Source organism: Colobus angolensis, unplaced genomic scaffold (genome assembly GCF_000951035.1).
Source record: "Colobus angolensis palliatus isolate OR3802 unplaced genomic scaffold, Cang.pa_1.0 Scaffold569, whole genome shotgun sequence".
Classification (NCBI taxonomy): Eukaryota; Metazoa; Chordata; class Mammalia; order Primates; family Cercopithecidae; genus Colobus; species Colobus angolensis.
The window spans coordinates 1,221,935-1,242,693 of record NW_012119254.1 but is presented as its reverse complement, the minus strand read 5'-3'; the positions used below and the strand labels follow the sequence as shown (position 1 = coordinate 1,242,693).

General features: G+C 37.1%; 2 protein-coding genes across 4 annotated transcripts in view; one reads left to right on the top strand and one right to left on the bottom strand.

The window, feature by feature from the left end:
- ABCB1 (ATP-binding cassette, sub-family B (MDR/TAP), member 1) overlaps positions 1-20,759 on the bottom strand; it is a 225,668-nt gene that overhangs the window by 131,395 nt on the left and 73,514 nt on the right. The gene's annotated exons all lie outside the window — the stretch shown is intronic.
- The window catches only part of RUNDC3B (RUN domain containing 3B), a 179,937-nt gene continuing 160,750 nt past the window's right edge, over positions 1,573-20,759 (top strand). For all 3 annotated transcript variants that reach the window (XM_011961769.1, XM_011961767.1, XM_011961766.1), the window contains exon 1: positions 1,573-1,905. In XM_011961769.1, coding sequence (XP_011817159.1) covers positions 1,784-1,905 — 122 coding nt within the window. In that variant the 5' untranslated portion in view covers positions 1,573-1,783. The remainder of the gene's footprint in view (positions 1,906-20,759) is intronic.

The window sequence follows — 20,759 nt, the reverse complement described above, 5'->3', positions numbered from 1 at the left end:
GGGGTTTCACTATGTTGGTCAGGCAGGTCTTGAACTCGTGACCTCGTGATCCGCCCGCCTCCAGGCGTGAGCCACCGCGCCTGGCCCATGTATTTTTATTCTACTAAACAGAATAGTAGAATAAAATTAGATATGGTAGCTGAAAAGGATGATTCTTTGATTATTTTAAACAGAGATTTTTAAACTTTAAAAACCTCAGAAATTAGGAATTTACAGTTTTATTACACAAACGTGTGTTGTTAAAACATTCAAGAGTAACAGTATGTCCTGTATTAGTAGGGATGCTATATAAGAAAAAGAGGGAGCCACACAAAACTGTATACTCTACAACATTCTTTGGCAGAAACTTCAAAACCAGAGGTGGAAGATACATGGATTTTGGAGCCACTGAAGCCGTGAAATTTCAGTAAAAATCATGTCAAATGTGACTTCAAATTAAATTTGAGAAACATTTATTGAGAACCTGTTCTGTGTGCAGCACGGTGCTAGGTCCCACAGGGAGAGTAAGTCATTTAGGATTGCACTCTAATATCTGGGCATATTGGTGCAAAGGGAGGTAAACAGCAAGCTTAGGTGAGTCAGAGGACCTGGCCCAAGCCGGGACCCTCCTGCAGGTAAAGCGGAGGGTAGTGAGAAGCTCTAGGAAGGGGGCGCTTCCGAACACGCGCGTTGAGGAGGGCGCTCCAGGACTCTTGAGGGAGCAGCCCGTCTGGACCGAGGCCGCGTCGTTCCTGGGCTTAGTATTCTCAGTCCCGGACCGGGAGCCCAGGACGCCAGAAGACTCTACACTGGCACCGCGCTCCTCCTTAGGCGGGCGGTCAGTCCCGGGTGCGGGCTGCGCTGGAGGCTGAGGTGAAAGCGACATGGTGTGGAGGGGCAAGAAATCTCGCCACCACACCCGCCAAGAAGGAGATTCTACGAGCAATTCCCCCCACTCTCCTCAGGCCATTGTGTTGCTGTTTATTAGCTCCTGGGAGGGCGTCAGGACAAAAGGAACCCTCCTCCCTTCTTAGTAGTCAGGCCCAGGGTCGGGTGTGGGAGCCGGCGCGCTGCTTTCTAGGCAGACACTGAAGCTACGGCAGCCACGGAAATAGGTATCAGCCCTTAAAGCTTGGCTCCAGGCAAGGGGTGGCAATCTGCCCCTAGCACTGTTGGGCCCCGCATCCCACAATCCCCGCGGCTAGCCTGTGTGGCTACTGGCGGCAGCCAGCGGGCTGCGAGAGCGAGCCCGGCGTCTTGACAGCGGCCCACGCGTCGGGGCGGGGCTTGAGCCCTCTGCTTTAAAAGTTCGCGCGGCCGGCCCCGCCCCTCTGGTGCCGCGATTGGATCCGGCGGGGGTAGCGTTGATTTGATAGGCGCAGAGAGGGTGGGGCTGCGCACGCGAGGCCGGGGCCCCAGTTGCTGCCGCCTGGGCTGGGGCACGAGTGGCTGCGGAGTGTGGGTGGTTGGGCGTGAGGGGCCGACGGGCTCGCGCGCGCGCCGTCTGCTGAGGTCCCTCGGGAAGGAGGAGAGCGCCTAACGCCTACCCGCACGCGCAGCCCGGCAGTCGGCGGCGCGCGGAGGGCGGAGGTGGTGCGTGTGTGTGGAGCTCGGGTGCCAAGGGCTAGCAGTCAGTCCCCGGGTGCGAGTCCCTGCTGTCTTCCACAGGCTTCCTTCCTCCAGGCTCCTTTCCTACATTCTTCCCGCGCCCCCACGGTCGCGGACCGAGCGAGAACACCCTTAAGCAGGTGTGGGGGGCGTGCGGGGCGGCACGAGACAAAAGGGGCACGGGGGTAAGCCCGCCATGGCCTCCCGGAGCCTGGGGGGCCTGAGCGGGATCCGCGGCGGTGGCAGTGGAGGTGGCAAGAAAAGCCTGAGCTCCCGCAATGCTGCGGTGGAGAGGAGGAACCTCATCACCGTGTGCAGGTACGGCAGCGCAGGGCGAGGGGAACCAGCCTCCGGCCGGGGCTGAGACCTCTGGGCTTGCGCGCGGGTCCCTGGGGGGTCCCGGGCATGATGGGTTGCCGCCGCCTATGTTGCGCCAGCCGAGTGTGTGAGCACGCAGCTCCTTGGACAGGGGCCCGGGTCTGGACACCGCCGCAGCCCTGGACTTTGTGTCAGTTCCAGTGCTGGAGGTATCGGAGGGTAGAGCTTGGGGCGGGGCTGGGGGAGGATTTGTTTTGAATGTGCAATCTAGTGTCAGAGTGAAAGAGGAGGGCAGGAAGGAAGAACTCTTTCATTTAATGCCCATTCAGATGTCAGCTAGCTTTTGATAAAGTGGTAGTAACTGTGATTGTTTACTGTGGTGCCCCCAAATCAGAGTGCATTTCGTTGTTTTGGCTTGTTTACGTTATCTTCACCCATTTCATTTCACACATGTTAGTTGAGTGCCTACTACATGCCAGCCATTGTGTGTGTGAGCGTGTGTGTACTATCCACTTTTCAGCTACAGTGCTAGTGCTGGCTCTGCAGTTGTTATTAAGAGTGGGACTGTGGAGGATACCTAGTCTTTATGTCAATTATTTATTCTAAGGCCTGCCTTTCCTTAATGTTTTATAACGGTAAATGTAGTATTTCCTTACTTCAGAAACATACAGAAATAGTAAAAGAATAATTATATTGGGCCGGGCGCGGTGGCTTACATCTGTAATCTCAGCACTTTGGGAGGCCGACGCGGGCGGATCACGAAGTCAAGAGTTCGAGACCAGTCTGGCCAACATAGTGAAACCTCGTCCCTACTAAAAATACAAAACATTAATCGGGCGTGGTGGGGGGGCGCCTGTAATCCCAGCTACTCCGGAGGATGAGGCAGGAGAATCGCTTGAACCCGGGAGGCGGTTGCAGTGAGCTGAGATCACGTCATTGCACTCCAGCTGGGGCCACAGTGGGAGACTCCATCAAAAATAAATAATAAATGAATAAATAAATAACTACTGTTTATAATAAGCCTAGTATTCAGAGAAAACTGGTTTTTAACATGCTGATATATTTCCTTTAAGTCTTATATCTGAGTATTAAGAAAAATTGAAACCCTAAGCATCAATTTCTTAGGAACTTCTCTGAACCATTGTTTTAAAATTACTTTTTTCCATCAGACTCCTAATCATCACCTAGAGATATTCCTCTTAAGAATCAGATGATAATGAAACTTTTTCTTCCTTTGCAATTTCTCCATATTTTTCCGTTATTTTTCTTGTGTGAAAATGTGTCTAGCATCTTAAGTGGAATACAGATTATAATTCCAGGACTTAAACGCAATAACTCACAGTGACTTTTAAAAAAATGCTTGGATTATTACAAATATTTATCTAGCAAGAAGACCTTCTTCATTGACTGTGATTGTATATGTGTATGTAATTATTACAGCACTTTGAGTTGTAAGTGGTAAAGTAATAGGGCATCTGTTTAATTTACCATTTGTACTGTCTAGGATGTAACTTTTTGAGACAAATAGGCTGTTAGGTTTTTTAAAGTATAGGTAAATATTTTTAAAGTGGGTAAATGGAACAATAAGCAAGGCTGATTTTCTTAACCATAATATACAGACATTAAAAACTGCTTTAAAAATAAGGGTAGTTTCAACATATACAGTGCTTCTTGGGGGGTAACATTTAATAAAAGCTCTATCCGCTTTTGTTAAACTTCACAAGGGCAATGATTCTATCTGCTTCTTGCTTAGTCTTTTTTTTTTTTTTCAAATTCTCAATATAGCATCTGATACTCAAAAAATATTTATTGAATGAATAAATTCAATGATGGCTACTGTTCCTTTTGCTTCTCCATTTTTATCTTGACTGGCTTTAGATCATGTGATGACCATTTGTGCCCTTATCAGAGACAGTTGAAAAGAAAAGGATTTGTATTCAACCTTATTTAAATTAAATTTTAAATTATCTTTAAGAAATTTTAGGAACGTCACACTGATTTCCGGGGACACCTCTCTGTGTTAGTTGTATTTTCATTATTGTAATTTACATTATTATTTTCCACTGTGAAATGAGTATATGCTAACTTTAGTTACAGTTTACACATAGATTTAGTGTAATAGCTAAAATAAATTGCAGTTTCTGCTCTGGATTTCATTTGTATAGTTATTTATATGGATAATATTAAGGCTGATCTTCAGATCCAAATAGTTGATGGTGCATGTAAATTATCCATGTGTAGTAATGGGGTCTATATGATAGGCTTTATCTGAATGACTTTTACTTTTTGGAAGAAAGTCACTGTAGGCCATTTGTACATTTTAAGAAGCCGCATGACAAATTAAGAAAAATGAATAAAGTAGCATTTACACATTTATTGCTAGTTTACTTTCCAGAGTCACCAAACCCTGGGTATTTCATTCATGTCTCTTATGAATTCTTTTTTATTTATTTATTTATTTTTTATTTTTGAGATGGAGTCTCGCTCTGTCGTCCAGGCTGGAGAGCGGTGGCGCTATCATGGCGCACTGCAAGCTCCGCTTGCCGGGTTCACACCATTCTCCTGCCTCAGCCTCCTGAGTAGCTGGAACTACAGGCGCCCTACACCACGCCTGGCTAATTTTCTGTATTTTGTTTAGTACAGACGCAGTTTCACCGTATTAGCCAGGATGGTCTCCATCTGCTGACCTCGTGATCCGCCCCGCCTTGGGCCTCCAAAGTGCTGGGATTACAGGCGTTAGCCACCGTGCCCCCGGCCTCTTTTTTTATTTTATATCTCAAATCAGAGATGATTTGATATTTAAGTAGGAAGAAAGTTGGTTTGGTGGAAATATAACTGGGTTCTACGTTCACTTTAACTAGTGTGCACTTTTACAAGCCATGCAGCCTTTCCATTTGTTCATTTTTGTTGTCTGTAAAATAATATTGGACTAGATCATTGTTAACCTTCAATTATAGGCCTAAAATTAATAATGGCCTCCAAGCAATATATGTTTATATTTAGTTTTGAATTTTTCCAAATATGAGCAGGGTAGTAATGATAAGATAAATGTTTATTATAACTAAATTAAGTATGTCCATTTTTCTTTATAAACAAAAACATTTTGGACTGTGCCTTTCATTTTGTGATTCTCTGCTGATGTTCTGGAAAAACTGAAACATTTGCAAAACCAAAAAAATAAAAAGTCAGCAGCATATATCATTCTAGTTAATGTTTTACCTTACCCCTTAAACAATTTAGGTGTTTTCTCAGGTTAAGTTTAAGGTCTTATTATATGAGTACACAATTCTTTACGTTTAAAGCATTATTCAAGTGCAGTATATGGTTTTGAACTTTGAAAATGGATTGTTTGGATAGGTAAGATAGTCAGATAAAGAGCTGAACTGAATTTTGGCTCATTGTGATTGTATATGTGTATGTATATGTAATTCATCATTTTTTTTAGTGAACATTTACATGTCACACACTAAAAACATTTGCATGGTCCTTATTTCATCAGATAAGTACTGTTTTATCGTATTTTTCATAGATTTTGGTGAAGAGATAGTAGGTTATTTGAGGACTCCAAATCTTACACACTCAACTTCAAAATATTCATACACTTGACTTTGGCTCTGAGAACCAACTAGTATTTTCCCTGTATATTCTCTATCGTTTAGAACTTCAGAAAATTAAGTTGTTAAAGCCCTTCAGATTTTTAAAACTTGCATTTTTCTGTCCTTTATAAGCTTCATTATTTACAGAAAACCTTATATATTCCTTTGATTTTAGTTTTGATGGTAGAGAATTTAAATTCTCTTTCTATGACTTAACAATGTCTTATGAGCAAATTATTAAAATATACACATATAAACATTTCTGAATAACACTTGTCAAACTTTTAAGTCAATACTTTTAAGAGAAACTTCCCATGCAAAGTCGTAATTTTCCTGTTTTGTGGCTAAGAAGGACTAGTAAGAGGAATATAAGGAGTATTGTGATAAGCATGGTGGAGACAAATGATGATTTCACAATTCAGGTGTTTTTAATAACATATGCATAGTCTTAGTTTTCTATAGGTCATGATATTATTTCAGAACTTGAGTATTTCAAATTACATTAGCAGCTCAGTTTTTCCATTATAGTCAGGGAATGAGAAGCTTATATTTTTATATGTAACTAATATTGGAGTTAAGTTTAAAATCCTCCATCAACTGTAGTGCTTAGCATTTATTTTGGAGTGCAGGATTTGTATAACTGAGATTTATTTAAGTGTGCAAATTTAATCCACAACACATAGTATTTACAATATTTTGGATGAATTGCTTTTAAAAAAATGATTACACTTTTCCCTGCCTTCTTGAAAAAGACTATACATAGAATAATGTAATCCTTATTGATGACTTTACTCTGGATCTGCCTCTATGACTATGCCCACTGTGCAGTGGTTGTCCTTGGAGACTCTTGCGGCATGTAGAGCTTTTGCCTAAATGGCCCCAGAAGATTCTGTGTTTGGAGTTCTTTAAGCTTTTGCATCCTTCTGTTTCTTCCTATCAAGTTATTTGTTATTTCTTACAACTCTTTCTATTTCTAGCAGTTCCTTTCTTTGTACTTCCCATTCTGACTTGCCGATTATAATTTGTTGTGACCTAGGAAAATATGTAACTAAACTTTTCAAATGTTTATTTATTTTTTTTAAAAGCACCCAGAGGCCTGAGTTAAGTTTAGTGAGCTTTAGAACTCTGAACTTCTTAACATTCTAGTTGCTAACTAATCAGAAAAACTGTCTATTCTGTGCTTGAACTTGGTGGGAGAAATGCAGATATGTGAAATGTTATTGAATATTAATGATAATAAAATCTGTCTTATCCTGTTTTGTGTTGCTATAAAGTAATACCTGAGGCTGGGTAGTTTATAAAGAAAAGAGGTTTATTTAGCTCACGGTTCTGTAGGTTGTACAAGAACCGTGGCCTCAGCGTCTGCTGGGCTTCTGGTGAGGGCTTTTGTGCTTCATCAAACATTGGTGGAGAGAGTCAAAGGGGAAGCAGGCAGATGTGAAGAGAGACCAAACCCAAGGGGCATCCTGGTTTTATATCAACCTACTCTTCTAGGAACTGGTCCATTCTCCCTTGAGACCAGTCCAGCCTTGCTAGAGTGAGAACTGGCTCACTACTGGGAGGTGAGTACCAAGCCATTCATGAGGTATCCACCCCCATGATTACCCAAACACTTCCCGCTAGGCCCCACTTCCCAACACCATCACATTGGGGATCAAATTTCAACATGTCATTTGATGGGGGCAGACCAACCATATATGGATTGCAGCATGATCCTTTAAAGAACTTTAAATCTGTTGGCCAGGCATGGTGGCTCACACCTGTAATCCTAGGACTTTGGAAGGCCAAGGCGGATGCATCACCTGAGGTCAAGAGTTCGAGATCAGCCTGGCCAACATGGTGAAACCCCATCTCTACTAAAAATACAGACATTAGCTGGGTGTGCTGTGGGGTGGGAGGCACCTGTAATTCCAGCTACTCGGGAGACTGAGGGAGGAGAATTGCTTGAACCCCGGGGTGGAGGTTGCAGTGAGCCGAGACTGCACTACTTCACCCCAGCCTGGGAGAAGGAGTGAGACTCTGTCTCAAAACAAACAAACAAACAAACAAAAAACAAAAAAAACCAAACAAACTTTGAATCCAGTGATTTCCTTTTTTTTTTTTTTTTTTACTATTTGCTTGAGTGTGCCTCATAAGACTATTCATACCTTGGCTATAGTGATTATAATATTTTTGGCTAAAGCTCTTTTAGTCATTTTATATGTAGTAGAACTTTGGGTTTGGATTCAGCATTAGTTATATACCTTGGAAGCAGGTTCAGTATTATTAAATATTTCTAAGGATTATTCATGCTCTAATTAGTAGATGCTTACAATGGAGGTAGGATGATCCTCTTTTAAACTACTAGTCCTAGAGTAGACATTTCAACATTCACAAAAGGTCATTATCTCTTCCCCCAACCAAACTGCGTTCATATTAATTGACAACAGAGACTAGCTATCCCCCAGTCCTTTACTAGGGGGTATTTATTTTAACTCTGCTGCTTGATAATTGTCAAAATTTCAGTTGAGAGATGATATTCAAGGGGGAATGTTTGAAGCTTACCCACTCTTCTATTCCCTCTTACAGGTTTATAAAATATATCCCTGGGTCAGTCCAAAGCATCAGAGAGAATTGGGTATGTAGACTGCATTGCTCCACACTCTTCTATCCCCAATTGCTTTTACCCAGTTGTATATTGGAAAGATTCCATCAGTCTGCATTGAAGGTCATCATAAGAATCTGTCACAGAGGGTCTTGAAGTTATTGTCAAGGGCATTATTATGTCAAAACGGGCTTCTTTTTTGTGAAGACTTCTGTGAGAAATCTCTGTGTTTAGTGCCAACAATTTGTATTTTCAAGCAATTGATTTATTTATATCTACTGGACACAAATGAATGTATAACTGACAACTTCATATTTTTCTCATGCAGCTGTTAGAAATCTTAGTGTCAAGTCTGTAGTCAACCTCTACGAGATATGTAGCACATTGTGATAATACTTTTAGCCTTATTTCTAGCTCTACTATGCCACTATTCTTTTAATATAAATTTTTATTGACTTATACTTTCCATATAGAAAAGCATACATAACATAACTTTCATTTTTTGTGGTAGGGCACAATGTTGTAACTAGCACCCAGGTTAAGAGAAAGAACTGTTCAAATATCAAGACCTCCTCCTTGCTTTCTTGTAGTTCATACTCATATTAAGGATAACTACTCTCCTGGTTTTTAACACTATGGTTTGTTTTGCCTTTTTAAATATTTTAAATGAATGGAATACTATGGTATATAACTTTTTGTGTTTAGCTTATTTTGTTCAGCATTATGTTTGCAAGGTTCATCCGTTTTGTTGCATGTTGCTGTACTTTGTTCATTTTCATTGCTGTGTCTTATTCCATTGAATGAATATACCACAATATTTCCATTCTGTCGCTGATTGTCATTTGAGTTGCTTCCACTTTTTGATTACTACTAACTAGATATTCATTCATATTTATTTTGGTGACAATATGTACATTTTTCTGTCAGATATTATCTTGGAGTGGAATTGATGAGTCGTATGGCATGCAGATATTCAGCTTCAGTAGATATGAAAGTTTTCAAAAGGAGTTGTACCAACACTCATACTACTGAGCAGTATGTGTAGGAGTTCCAGTTTTCTGTATCCTAACTAATGCTTGAAATTTTCTTTCATTTTAGCCAATCTTCTGTGTCTGTTGGGGTGTCACATGGTGGTTTTAGTTTGCATTTTCTTGATGTCTAATGAAGTCAAGCACCTTTCTGTAAGTCTGTAGGCCACTTGGAGATTTGCTTTCATGAAATGCCAATTCAAGTCACTTAGCGACTGGAATCTCTGCTTTTTGTTTATATTTTAGTTGTGTAGTTCTTTGTACATTCTGTATGGGAATCTTTTCTTGGATATGTGTAATGCAGATGTCTTCCATTTGATGGCTTTATTTTTCATCTGTAGTACGTTTTGATGAGTAGAAATTTCTGATTGGAAAATGGCCCATACATTTCCTTCATGGCTAATGTTTATTGTAATGTCTTTAAGAAGCCAGCCTACTCCAAAGTAATGAAAATATGCTTTTTTCTTCTAAAGCTTTGTTGTTTTATTTTTACATTTATATCAACAATTCATCTGCAGTTTATTTATGGTGTGAAGTACAGGGGTCAAGATTCAATATTTCCCTTAAGGAAAATCAACTGACCTGGTACCATTTATTGGAAAGACCATTGTATTAGTCTGTTCTCATGCTGCTGTAAGGACATACCCGAGACTGGGTAATTTATGAAGGAAAGAAGTTTAATTGATTCACGGGTCTGCAGGGCTGGGGAGGCCTCAGGAAACTTACAAGCATGGTGGAAGGGGAATCTAATATGTCCTTCTTTGCAAGGCAGCAGGAGAGAGAAGAATGAGAACCAAGCAAAGGGGGAAGCCCCTTATAAAACCATCAGCTCTCATGAGCACTTACTCACTATCATGAGACTAGCATGGGGGAAACCATCCCTATGGTTCAATTACCTCCCATCGGCTCCCTCCCATGATATGTGGGGATTATGGCAACTACATTTCAAGATGAGATTTGGGTGGGGACACAGCCAAACTGTATCAACCATACTTTCTCCACTACACTCAAGCATCACATTTATCTTAGGTGACTGGATAATTTGTGGTCTATTTCTAGACTTTCTTTTTTCCAGTAGTCTATTTGTCTATCCTGAGCTAATATACTAAAATAATACCTATAACTTTATATTATGCCTTGATGTTTGGTAATACAAGTTTTCTAGCTTTGTTTTTCGAGATTATCTTGGCTATTCTTGGCCTTTTACAAACTAAATTTTAGAATCAACTTGTCAATTTCTGTTAAAATTTTTTTCTGGGATTTTTATTAAGCTTGCACTGATACTATAAATCAGTTTTGGGAAAGCTGTCATCTTTATAATATTAAGACTTACATGCAACCCATGAACATAATCTATTTCTTTTTATGTTTAAATATTCTAGAATTTTTGTCAATAATACAGTTTTGCATATGTAGATATTTTAAATCTCTTATTAGATTTATTCTTGCATATTTGATATATTTTTGTATTATGGTAACTGAAATCATTGAAAACTTTTCATTTTCTTGTGGTTGTTGGTTTATCTATATAAACTTGACCTTTTGAAATACTGGTCTTATATCTAGTAGTCTTACCAGATTTCTTTATTAATTCTAACAGATTTTTTGCAGTTAAAAATTTTTCTTCTGAGTACACAGTCATGTCATCTGCCTATTTTATTTCTTCCTTTTTCAATCTTTATGGCTTTTCTTTTTTGTCTTATTGCACTGGCTAGGACCACTAATGCAGTGTCGCAGAAAACATTCAAAAGTTTATTACTAAATAGGATGTTTGCAGTAGGTTTTTCTTAGTTCTTTTCTATTTCAAAATTGCTGATAATTTTTATCATAAATGGGTGCTGATTATTGTATTATTAAGTTTTTTTTGTCTTTCAAGATAAACATGATTTTTCTCCCTTTTATTGTTTTCATAGTGAATTATGTTGACTTTTGCATGTTAAACCACTCTGGAATAAAAAAACAATGAGTTGTGATGTATTGTCTTTTTGAAATATCTTTGCATTCAGGGAGTTAATAATTTCTTTGGGATTTTTGCATATTTATTCATGGTAGAGATTGGTATGTAATTGTCCTTTCTTATAATGTTCTTGTCTGGTTTTGTCATTAAGGTTATTTGGCTTTATAAAACAAGTTGGGAAGTGTGTGTGTGTGTGTGTGTGTTTGTGTATGTGTGTGTGTGTGTATGTATTTCCCTCCCCTGTTCTGTAGAACAGTTTGTGTAAGACTGATATTATTTCTTTCTTAAACATTTGGAAGAATTCACCAGGGAAGCAATGTGAACCGCAAATTGTCTTTGTGGGAAATAATTTAGTAACAGAATCAATTCATTTAATAAATACTGAACAATTCAGATTTCCTGTGTCTTCTGGTATGAGTTTCAGCAGGTTTTTCATGGACCATACCTATTTCATTTATATTGTCAATTTTTTTTTTTTTTTTGCTAAGACTTTTCTTAATATCCTCTTAATGTCTTTTTATTATTTGAAAGATCTGTACTGATTTCCCATTTTTCTTTCCTGATATTATAATCTCCATTTTCCCCATTTATTTTGCTAGGCATTTATTAATTTTACCAGCTTTTTCAAAAAATAGCATTTGACTTTGTTGATTTTCTCTGTCGACTCATGTTAGGACTTTGTTAATTTTGTCTGTCGACTCCTGTTTATTTAAAAATCTGTTGTCTAACTTTCAAACAGTTGAAGGTTTTTTAGTTATCTTTTATTTGTTGATTTCGAATGAATTCTGTTGTGCAGAGAACATATTCTGAAAGATTTCAAGCTTTTGAAATTTGTCGATGCTTGCTTTATGATGCAGTATATGGTTAATTTCAACGTATATTTCATATGCATTTGGAAATAATGTGTATTGTGTCATTGTTGATTGCACGATTTATATATGTCAGTTAAGTTAGTGTTTTAATTGCCTTGTTCATATCCTCTGTATTCTTACTTGTTTTTTTTGTATACTATTTAGTATTGAGAGAGATGTGTTAAAGTCTACCTCTATGACTGTAGATTTTTGTTTCTCCTTTTAGTTTTGTCATTTTTACTATAAATATTTTGTTTTATTACTAGTTTTATGGCGATTTAGAATTGTGGTCTCTTCCTAGTAGTTTGATTCATTTTAATCATGAAATGTCCCGCATTATCTCTAACAGTGCTACTACCTTGAAGTCTGTTTTATCTGCTATTAATACAGTTATAATAGCTTTCTTTTATTAATGTTCATATGATGTCTCTTTTTCCATCTTTTACTTTCACTTTTGCCGTTTCTGGGCTCTTATATTTAGAGTGTCCTTGTAGGTAAGATAGGATTGAATTTTGCGTTTTATCTAGTCTGATAGCCTTAGTCTTTTAGTTATTTAGCCCATTTTAATTAATGTTATCAGTATTATATTTGGATTTATAACTATCTTACTGTTCATTGTATGTTTGCTTTTTTCTCTTTTCTTGCCATCTTAGATATTAATATTTTTATAGTTCCATTTATTCCATGATTCCAGTTTTTTTCTTTGTGAACTTGTGAGTCATATATTCCATTTCTTTATATATGTTTATATATATTTCTATTCTTCTGGCAGTTACCTTTGATTTATTACAGTCTAATGCAAATTATAACTTTTACTGCTTTTTCAATAGTGTTAGAACCATTTATTCCCCCTCATCCTAAAACATACTCAGCCTCCTGAGTAGCTAGGACTGCAGACATGCACCACCACACCCAGCTATTTTTTTTTTTTTTAATTTGTAGATACAGGATCTCGCTGTGTTGCCCAGCTGGTCTCGAACTGCTGGCCTCAGGCGGTCCTCCTGCCTCAGCCTCTAAAAGTGTTGGGATGACAGGCATGAGTCACCACGTGTGTCTCCATTATCTTTTTACACTCCAATTACATTATGTTAAAATTTACCAGGCCTCACTTGATTCATATTCTTTCCCATGGTTTCTATTCTTGTTTCTCTTTATGCTTCAGCTTGTATGTTTTCTATTGACTTCTTTTTCTAGTTCATTAATTATGTCTTATGCTGTGTCTATTCTACTGTTTAATCCATTGAATGAGTTTTTAATTTCAGGTAGTTCTAGAATTTTTATTTCATTTTTTAAAATAGACTCTAACCCTCTGATTTTAAAAACCTATCTTTTTACCTATGTCCTTCATTTCTTTTAGTCTCTTGAATATATTAATCACATTTATCTTAAAGTTCTTATTAATTTTGAATTTTGAATTATCTTTATATCTTCTTTTATGGTCTGGTTTTTCTCTCTCTTACTCCTTTCTTTGTCGTGTAGTCCTATCCTTTGTCACATCTGGAACGTTATTGAATGCCACATAGTATTTATTAAGTTCTTTAATACTTTTGTTGTTCTTTTAGTAATATCATGTTTACCCTTTTGTCAACTATTATGTGTCAAAGTATTCATAAGAACATAGTATACAATAGAAATAGACCACAGTGGAGTAAACAGATGGAATGCACCACTCAATTTTAGAAAGATATCACCAACAGTTTACTAGTACCCATGGTCAATAGTGTAGGTTAATGCCCACTTTGCTTTACTAGTGTTCATCTTCCTCCAGAGATAGAGTAGTAGCTGATTGCTTTCATCCAGTCAGGGACTGTGCTGAATCCAGACTGGGTTTTAACCATGGTTAGTCTTGAACAACCTACAGTTTGCTCCTGGCCTTTCAGGATTTTCAACTTAGATTTGGTATATTTTCTAGCACCCTTCCTCCAACAACCCAAAACAACAAAATGCACTCTGATTTGGGGGCGACAGTAAACAATCACAGTAACTACTGTTTACTGAAAGCTGGCCAACAGCTGAATGTGCACTAAATAAAAGAGCTCTTCTTCCCTGCCTTCCTCTTTCACTCTGACACTAGTTGCACATTCAAAAACAAATCCTCCAAAATATATACTGTTTTGAAAATATTTTATGAAAGACAGAAAGTGGATATAATGCACATATTTTGTTGTTTTAGCTAGGTAAAATGATTTATTGTCTATTATCTCCAGTGATGGTGATTGTCTTTAGAGGAGGTTAGGAAAACAATGTCCCCCAAAGATTCATATTTAACATTAGATTTTGTGATTTTTAAATCTTAGTATTTACAGAACCAAATCTTCTGTTATATTTCAGGTCTAATATCAAAATTAATATTAATAATGATTTAAAATTTTAATAAATCTACCACAAAACATCTATGTCTTAACATGATAAGAAAATATATTTAATTTATACATGGCCAATATGCTTTTTGGAGGAAAAATATTAGATTCAGCCTTTATGACTAATAATGGAAATTTTAATTATAATAATTTTTATTTAAATTAGATTTATTTTATAGTTAAGGATAACACGGCCAAAATTCAAACCCAAATATATCTGGTTTCAAAACATATATATATTTTTAATACTGTGCTGTCTTGATTGTCCGTGATACAAGTCAGCTGATGTGTGTGTTTGCATAGACAGAAACGGGGAACTTTCATTTTCTTAGCATTCTAGTGTTGATAAACCATGAACACTATATGTTACGGTTTTTTTCTGTTCTTCGTATTGTTCTATTGCTGCTTTTAATGTCTAGCTTACTAGAAAGCTCACTTATGTTAAAGTATTCTATTTGAATATTTTCATTTGTTCTTGTGTAAAGAACAACTAGATTCCCAAGGGATATGTAATCCAAGTATATAAAGTGTTCTTTATTAAAATAATTTTAATTGGGAGTTCTTTCATATGAGGTTAAATCAATTTATTTTAAGATAGGAAGTTTTCTTGGTTTGATAACTTACTAATTTTAGATAAATCTTTTTGGAAAGTTTTGTCTTTTTTATTTTAAGAGTGTGCTTCTAATGTTATTTTTTGTGTTTGGCAATCTGCTGTCATCAGTCTGCTTATATAGCAATACAAGATGTTAATAATAGAGTATTTCCATCCTTAAGTGTCTAGATTAACAATTCTCTTTTAAAATAAATTTTGACAGTACAGATTGAGAAAATATTTTAAATACACATCTCTTTTTATTTAATTTTAAAAATTTTCCTTTTTAGAGACAGACAAGAGTCTTGCTCTGTTACACAGGCTGGAGTGCAGACGCATGACCATAGCCCACTGTAACCTTGAATTCCTGGGTTTGAGTTATCTTCTTGCCTCAGCCTTCTGAGTTGCTTAGAATAACAGCCTATTTCCACCATGCCTGGCTAATTTTTAAATTTCTTTATAGAGATGGAGTCTCGCTTTGTTGCTCAAACTCCTGACCTCAAGCCATCGCTGTGGCCTCAGCTTTGCAAAGTTTTGGGATTACAGGTGTGAGCCACCACACCTGGCGCTGCTTTCTTCCTTTATTTTTAAGTTGATTTTTACATTGGGTAAATTTTTTTTGAAATAATAAAATATCACAAAGAGAGTTTCGTGTTTCAGGGTACAAATTTCAGGGAAGATGGTTGGGACTTTTTTTGGTTCCAACAAAAGTTTATTTACAAAAACATGCAACTAGTTGCGTTAGGCTTGTGGACAACAGTCTGTAGACCTCTTCTTAAAGGATATGTGAAAGGTATTTTTTCTCATTATAAAATATTTTAAATAGATTAAAATTATATTAGAAAATAAAGAGGAAAATACACATGATGTTTGAGAATTCTTTTTTTTTTTTTTGTGGGTGGGGGGCAGGGAGTCTCGCTCTGTTGCCAGGCTGGAGTGCAGTGGTATGATCTGGGCTCACTGCAACCTCTGCCTCCCAGGTTCAAGCGATTCTCCTGCCTCAGCCTCCTGAGTAGCTGGTACTACAAGTGTGCACCACCACACCTGCCTAACTTTTGTATTTTTAGTAGAGATGGGATTTCACTATGTTGGCCAGGCTGGTCTCAAACCCCTGACCTCAGGTGATCCACCCACCTCAGCCTCCCAAAGTGCTAGGATTACAGGCGTGAGCCACCATGCCCGGCTGAGAATTTGTAAATTTCATAATATTTGAAAAAAGAAGGGAAATTACTTTTTTTGTTTGTTTCTTTGTTTCCGTTCTTTCACCCAGGCTGAAATGCAGTTGGCACCATCTCAGCTCACTGCGATCTCTTCTTCCCAGGTTTAAGTGATTCTCCTGCCTCAGCCTCCTGAGTAGCTGGTACTACAAGTGTGCACCACCACACCTGCCTAACTTTTGTATTTTTAGTAGAGATGGGATTTCACTATGTTGGCCAGGCTGGTCTCAAACTTCTGATCTCGGATGATCCACCTGCCTTGGCCTCCCAAAGTGTTGGGATTACAGGCATGAGCCACCGTGCCCAGACCTGCAAATTGTTGATTCCGAAACATTCTCTTGTGTTTGTGATGTAAAATATAAGAGAGCAAATAGGTCTTCCAGTGAACAGTTCTCTCTTGAGTATTGTGCTTATTATCACCTATAGTCACTGCTTATATTATATTTGGTGTGGATCGTGTCATATCTCTTGGAAGCCATCTTCTTGTTGATCATCGATGCTGACTGTTATTTTAATGGCAGAGGATAATTACCTCACCCCTCTGTTAGAGACTACTAAAAGCAATGGCATATAATAAGGAATATTGTAAATTTGGTTTGAAATAGTGGAGAGTTCTCTGTCTCCTATTTTGGATACTTACATTCCATTAAAAACATCACTCTTATTAATGACTTTAACCTTTGTGAGCCCTTTTAAGTTTTGAAATGTGATGATCCTAGATGTTTTCATGTACATTAGTTATCTTCAGATACAATTGCATGTAAAGGGATATAGCATGGTATAATAAGAAAATCTATTTTATTTGAACATTTATTTTTTTCTGAAGCATATTTGATAAATGGCCAAATAATATATGCTTGTCGTAAAGGGATAGGAATATAATTTTTTCCTACTTATTCTCTCTGTGTATATATGGATATATATATTATTAATGCAGAACATTAAATATTAAAGATGAATTTTCCCTGTAAAAATAATTTCTAATAAAAACTATAGACATTTAAGAAAATTATTTTTGATTTATCCTCACATTTAAAATTTTTAAATTATTTTTAATTATAATTATGTTACAAATCTATGAACTATGGAAGGAATTAATGTAATGTGGATGTAATTAATATGTCTTAAACAGTTTTGGTAACACTCTCATTTCTCTTGCTATGTTGACAAAGGGAAAAAGGTAGTTCATGCTTTCTTAGGTTTTAAAGTTTTAGTCACAATCATTCTTTTTTTGTTGTTTGTTTGAGACGGAGTTTTCCTCTTGTTGCTCAGGCCGGAGTGCAGTGGCACGATCTCGGCTCACTGCAACCTCCACCTCCTGGATTCAAGTGATTCTCCTACCTCAGCCACCTGAGTATCTGGAATTACCGGCATGCGCCACCACACCCAGCTAATTTTTTGTATTTTTGGTAGAGACAGAGTTTCATCGTGTTGGCCAGGCAGGTCTTGAACTCCTGACCTCAGGTTATCCACCTGCCTCAGCCTCCCAAAGTTCAGGGATTACAGGCTTGAGCCACCATACCCGGCCCATTCTTTCTTATTTCTAAGCTAACAAAAATTTCCTTGGACTTTGAAGGTGGGAAAGAGAATCTTTTTAAATAGGGACTTTTCAAAAACTGCATTTCAAAATCTTAATTGTAAGTCTCTTTTATGTAAACTTTTGATTTTTAATTTTTATGTAAAAGCTGTTACTTAGACTTGATTTGATATTTTTAGACATTCATCAAATTGTCATTTCATGATTCAAAAATCATTCCGTTTTAGGAAACAGATGACTAATATTAATGTCATCATTATCAGGAAATAGCTCAGCATCTGTGTGATATTTCTTAGATATATTAAAATTCTTTTTACAGGTTTGATTTTTATAGCACATCTTAGTTACTGTGTTATGGAGGACAGATCCTCATTACTCTGGCATATACTCATGACTAGCTATATGATTTTAGAGAAGTGAGTATTGAGTGGGAAGAGTTGGTTAGCTGAAAGTGAAGCATAGACTCTAAGGGATTGATTTGCCTTCTGAAGTTCTGGGTTGTGTTGGAGGGAGGAGAGCAGGATGTGAATGATGAAGCAAAGCTGGAGAACATTATTTTTCTTCATTACTGACTTTGATATAGTAGAAATTTTTGTAATGCTTTCTCACCCTTAAATATCTTTCTGCTTGAAAATCATAGAAATTGTGTCTAAGGATATGCTTTGGGATATTTGGACTTTGCTTTTGCTTTAGTTTTTAGTTAGCTGTTGAGTTTGAAGTAATGTAGTACTCTGATATTTGACATTTTATGTTTTTATGACGCAGATAGTATCTTCTGTAAGAATGTAACCTGGTAACGTAGAAAAATATTTGTGCATTTTGTTAACCACTGATTGATCCATATATGTCTCTTGATATGAAAATATATGCAGTAATAACCATGGCTTTTTCTTCCCTCTACATTTTACAAAGTAAATAGTTTGTTAGGTAATTTAGTGTTATTGCTGGAGAACAATAGTGACTAAAATATTATCTGACTGTTAAAGGTGGAAATTGAGTTCTAACCTAGATTTTTATCTTTGATGAATTAAGTACTTTGTTAATTTTGTTTTCAAATATAAATTTCTGTTTATTTTATGGAGGTGCATTACTATCTTAAATGGCATAATTTTTACAAGCAGTAGGTTATTCCTTCCTTGAGCAATCTGGTTGCAGAGTTAACTTTCTTATTCCATTCTACTGAATGAAGATTAGAGAAAAGCATTCAGAAATTTCCTCCTATTCAGGTCAAAGGTGGAGGTGGAGATTGTGGGCTTTTTATTTATTCATTTTAGAAACATTTCTCATTTCCTTTTCCTACACATTGTACTGATTATTCTTATTAAAAGTTTGCCAAGGATTGGCAGCATTATTCTCGTATTGTCACTGAGATGGACAAAGGAAATAAAAGTTTTAAAGTCCCTTTTAAATCTAGTTTCTCTTTATCTTTTTGTTTCTATCCATTTAGTATGCGTTACATCAGGCATTTATCTAACTTGACTATCCTTTAGGTACAAGAAACTAATTTTATCAGTGTTACTTCCTATATGTTGTTTCTCGTTATTGCATGATAATTTACTCCATTGATCTCCAGTTGCTGTTGTAGATAATACTGTGTAGTCGAACATTAATCTGTCTCAGCATTTGTCAATCAGGATTATTCATCTGAACCAAAGAAGACTGAAAATTATTTGAGTGATTATATTCTCAATTATCCCAAAGATATATAATGGTGTGTAATTTGTATCATTCGAGTTTCATAGGAGAGTTATTTCATTACACACCAAGAATGCCATAGGTTGGCATTTCTGAAAGTGTACTTCTGGACCCGGATGCTTTCAGAGGTCCACAAGGTCAAAATTACTTTCTTAACTATTCTAAGACATTATTTGCCTTTTAAAATTCCCATTCTCTTTTGTTGTTGTTGTTATTATTGTCATTTTCTTTGTCTTTTTTATTAAAAATTCCCATTTTCTAACAAGTGTATGCTGGAGTTTTCCAGATGCTACATAATGTATGCTATTATAATAGCTTGAATAAAAAAGTAGTAATATAATCTAATTGTCTTATATTAAACACATTAAAGATATTTGCAAACGTGTAAACAGTGCTATTCTTGCTATGTTTTTCTTTTGGAAAATGCAGTTTTCATAAAAATATTTTTATGCAGCACGTAATGAATTTATTTTGTTTATAATTAGTAAATAAATACAGGCAGTTCTTACTTTGCATGGTTCCAGTATTTCATAATTTAGTTAAGTAACATCAATCTTACCTAGTAACATGGTTTCAGTTTGAATTACCACTGTAACTCAGCTGTGAGTAGTTGCATAAAATACACATTTTGCCACTGGCTCTTTAGTCCACAAACCACTATGTAACTAACAAATACACATCATAATCAGACACCAGTAATATCACTTCTTTCAAAGTCTGTCTAGGATTGGTCCCTATGCATCTGAAAATGGATAATCAAAAACAGTGAATTGGCCAACTTGCAGAGATGAAAGTACAGAAAAGAAATGGAAAATGATAGCTGGGTGTGATGGCTTATGCCTGTAATCCCAGCACTTTGGGAGGTCAAGGGGGGCAGATCACGAGGTTAGGAGATCAGGACCATCCTGGCTAACATGGTGAAACCCCGGCTCTACTAAAAAAATACAAAAAATTAGCCGGGCTTGGTGGTGGGCACCTGTAGTGCCAGCTACTTAGGAGGCTGAGGCAGGAGAATGGTGTGAACTGGTGAGGCGGAGCTTACAGTGAGCTGAGATCGCAGCATTGCACTCCAGCCTGGGCAACAGAGTGAGACTCTGTCTCAAAGAAAAAAAAAATGGAAAATGATAATGCTTAAAGTGAGATTTGCATGAATATAAAGGGAGTTACAGAATAAATTATTGATCATGGGAATTTGCACATTTCTCCTATTTAAGAAAATCTACATATACAGCCAAGGGAACTTAGTGGAGGCAAATGTTGATATAAAAATGAGGAAAGAATGTTGAATATTATAGGGACATGGATGCATCTGGAAACTATCGCAAGAACAGAAAACCAAACACCACATGTTCTCACTCATAGGTGGGAATTGAACAATGAGAACACTTGGACGCAGGAAGGGGAGCATCACACACCAGGGCCTGTTGTGGGGCGGGG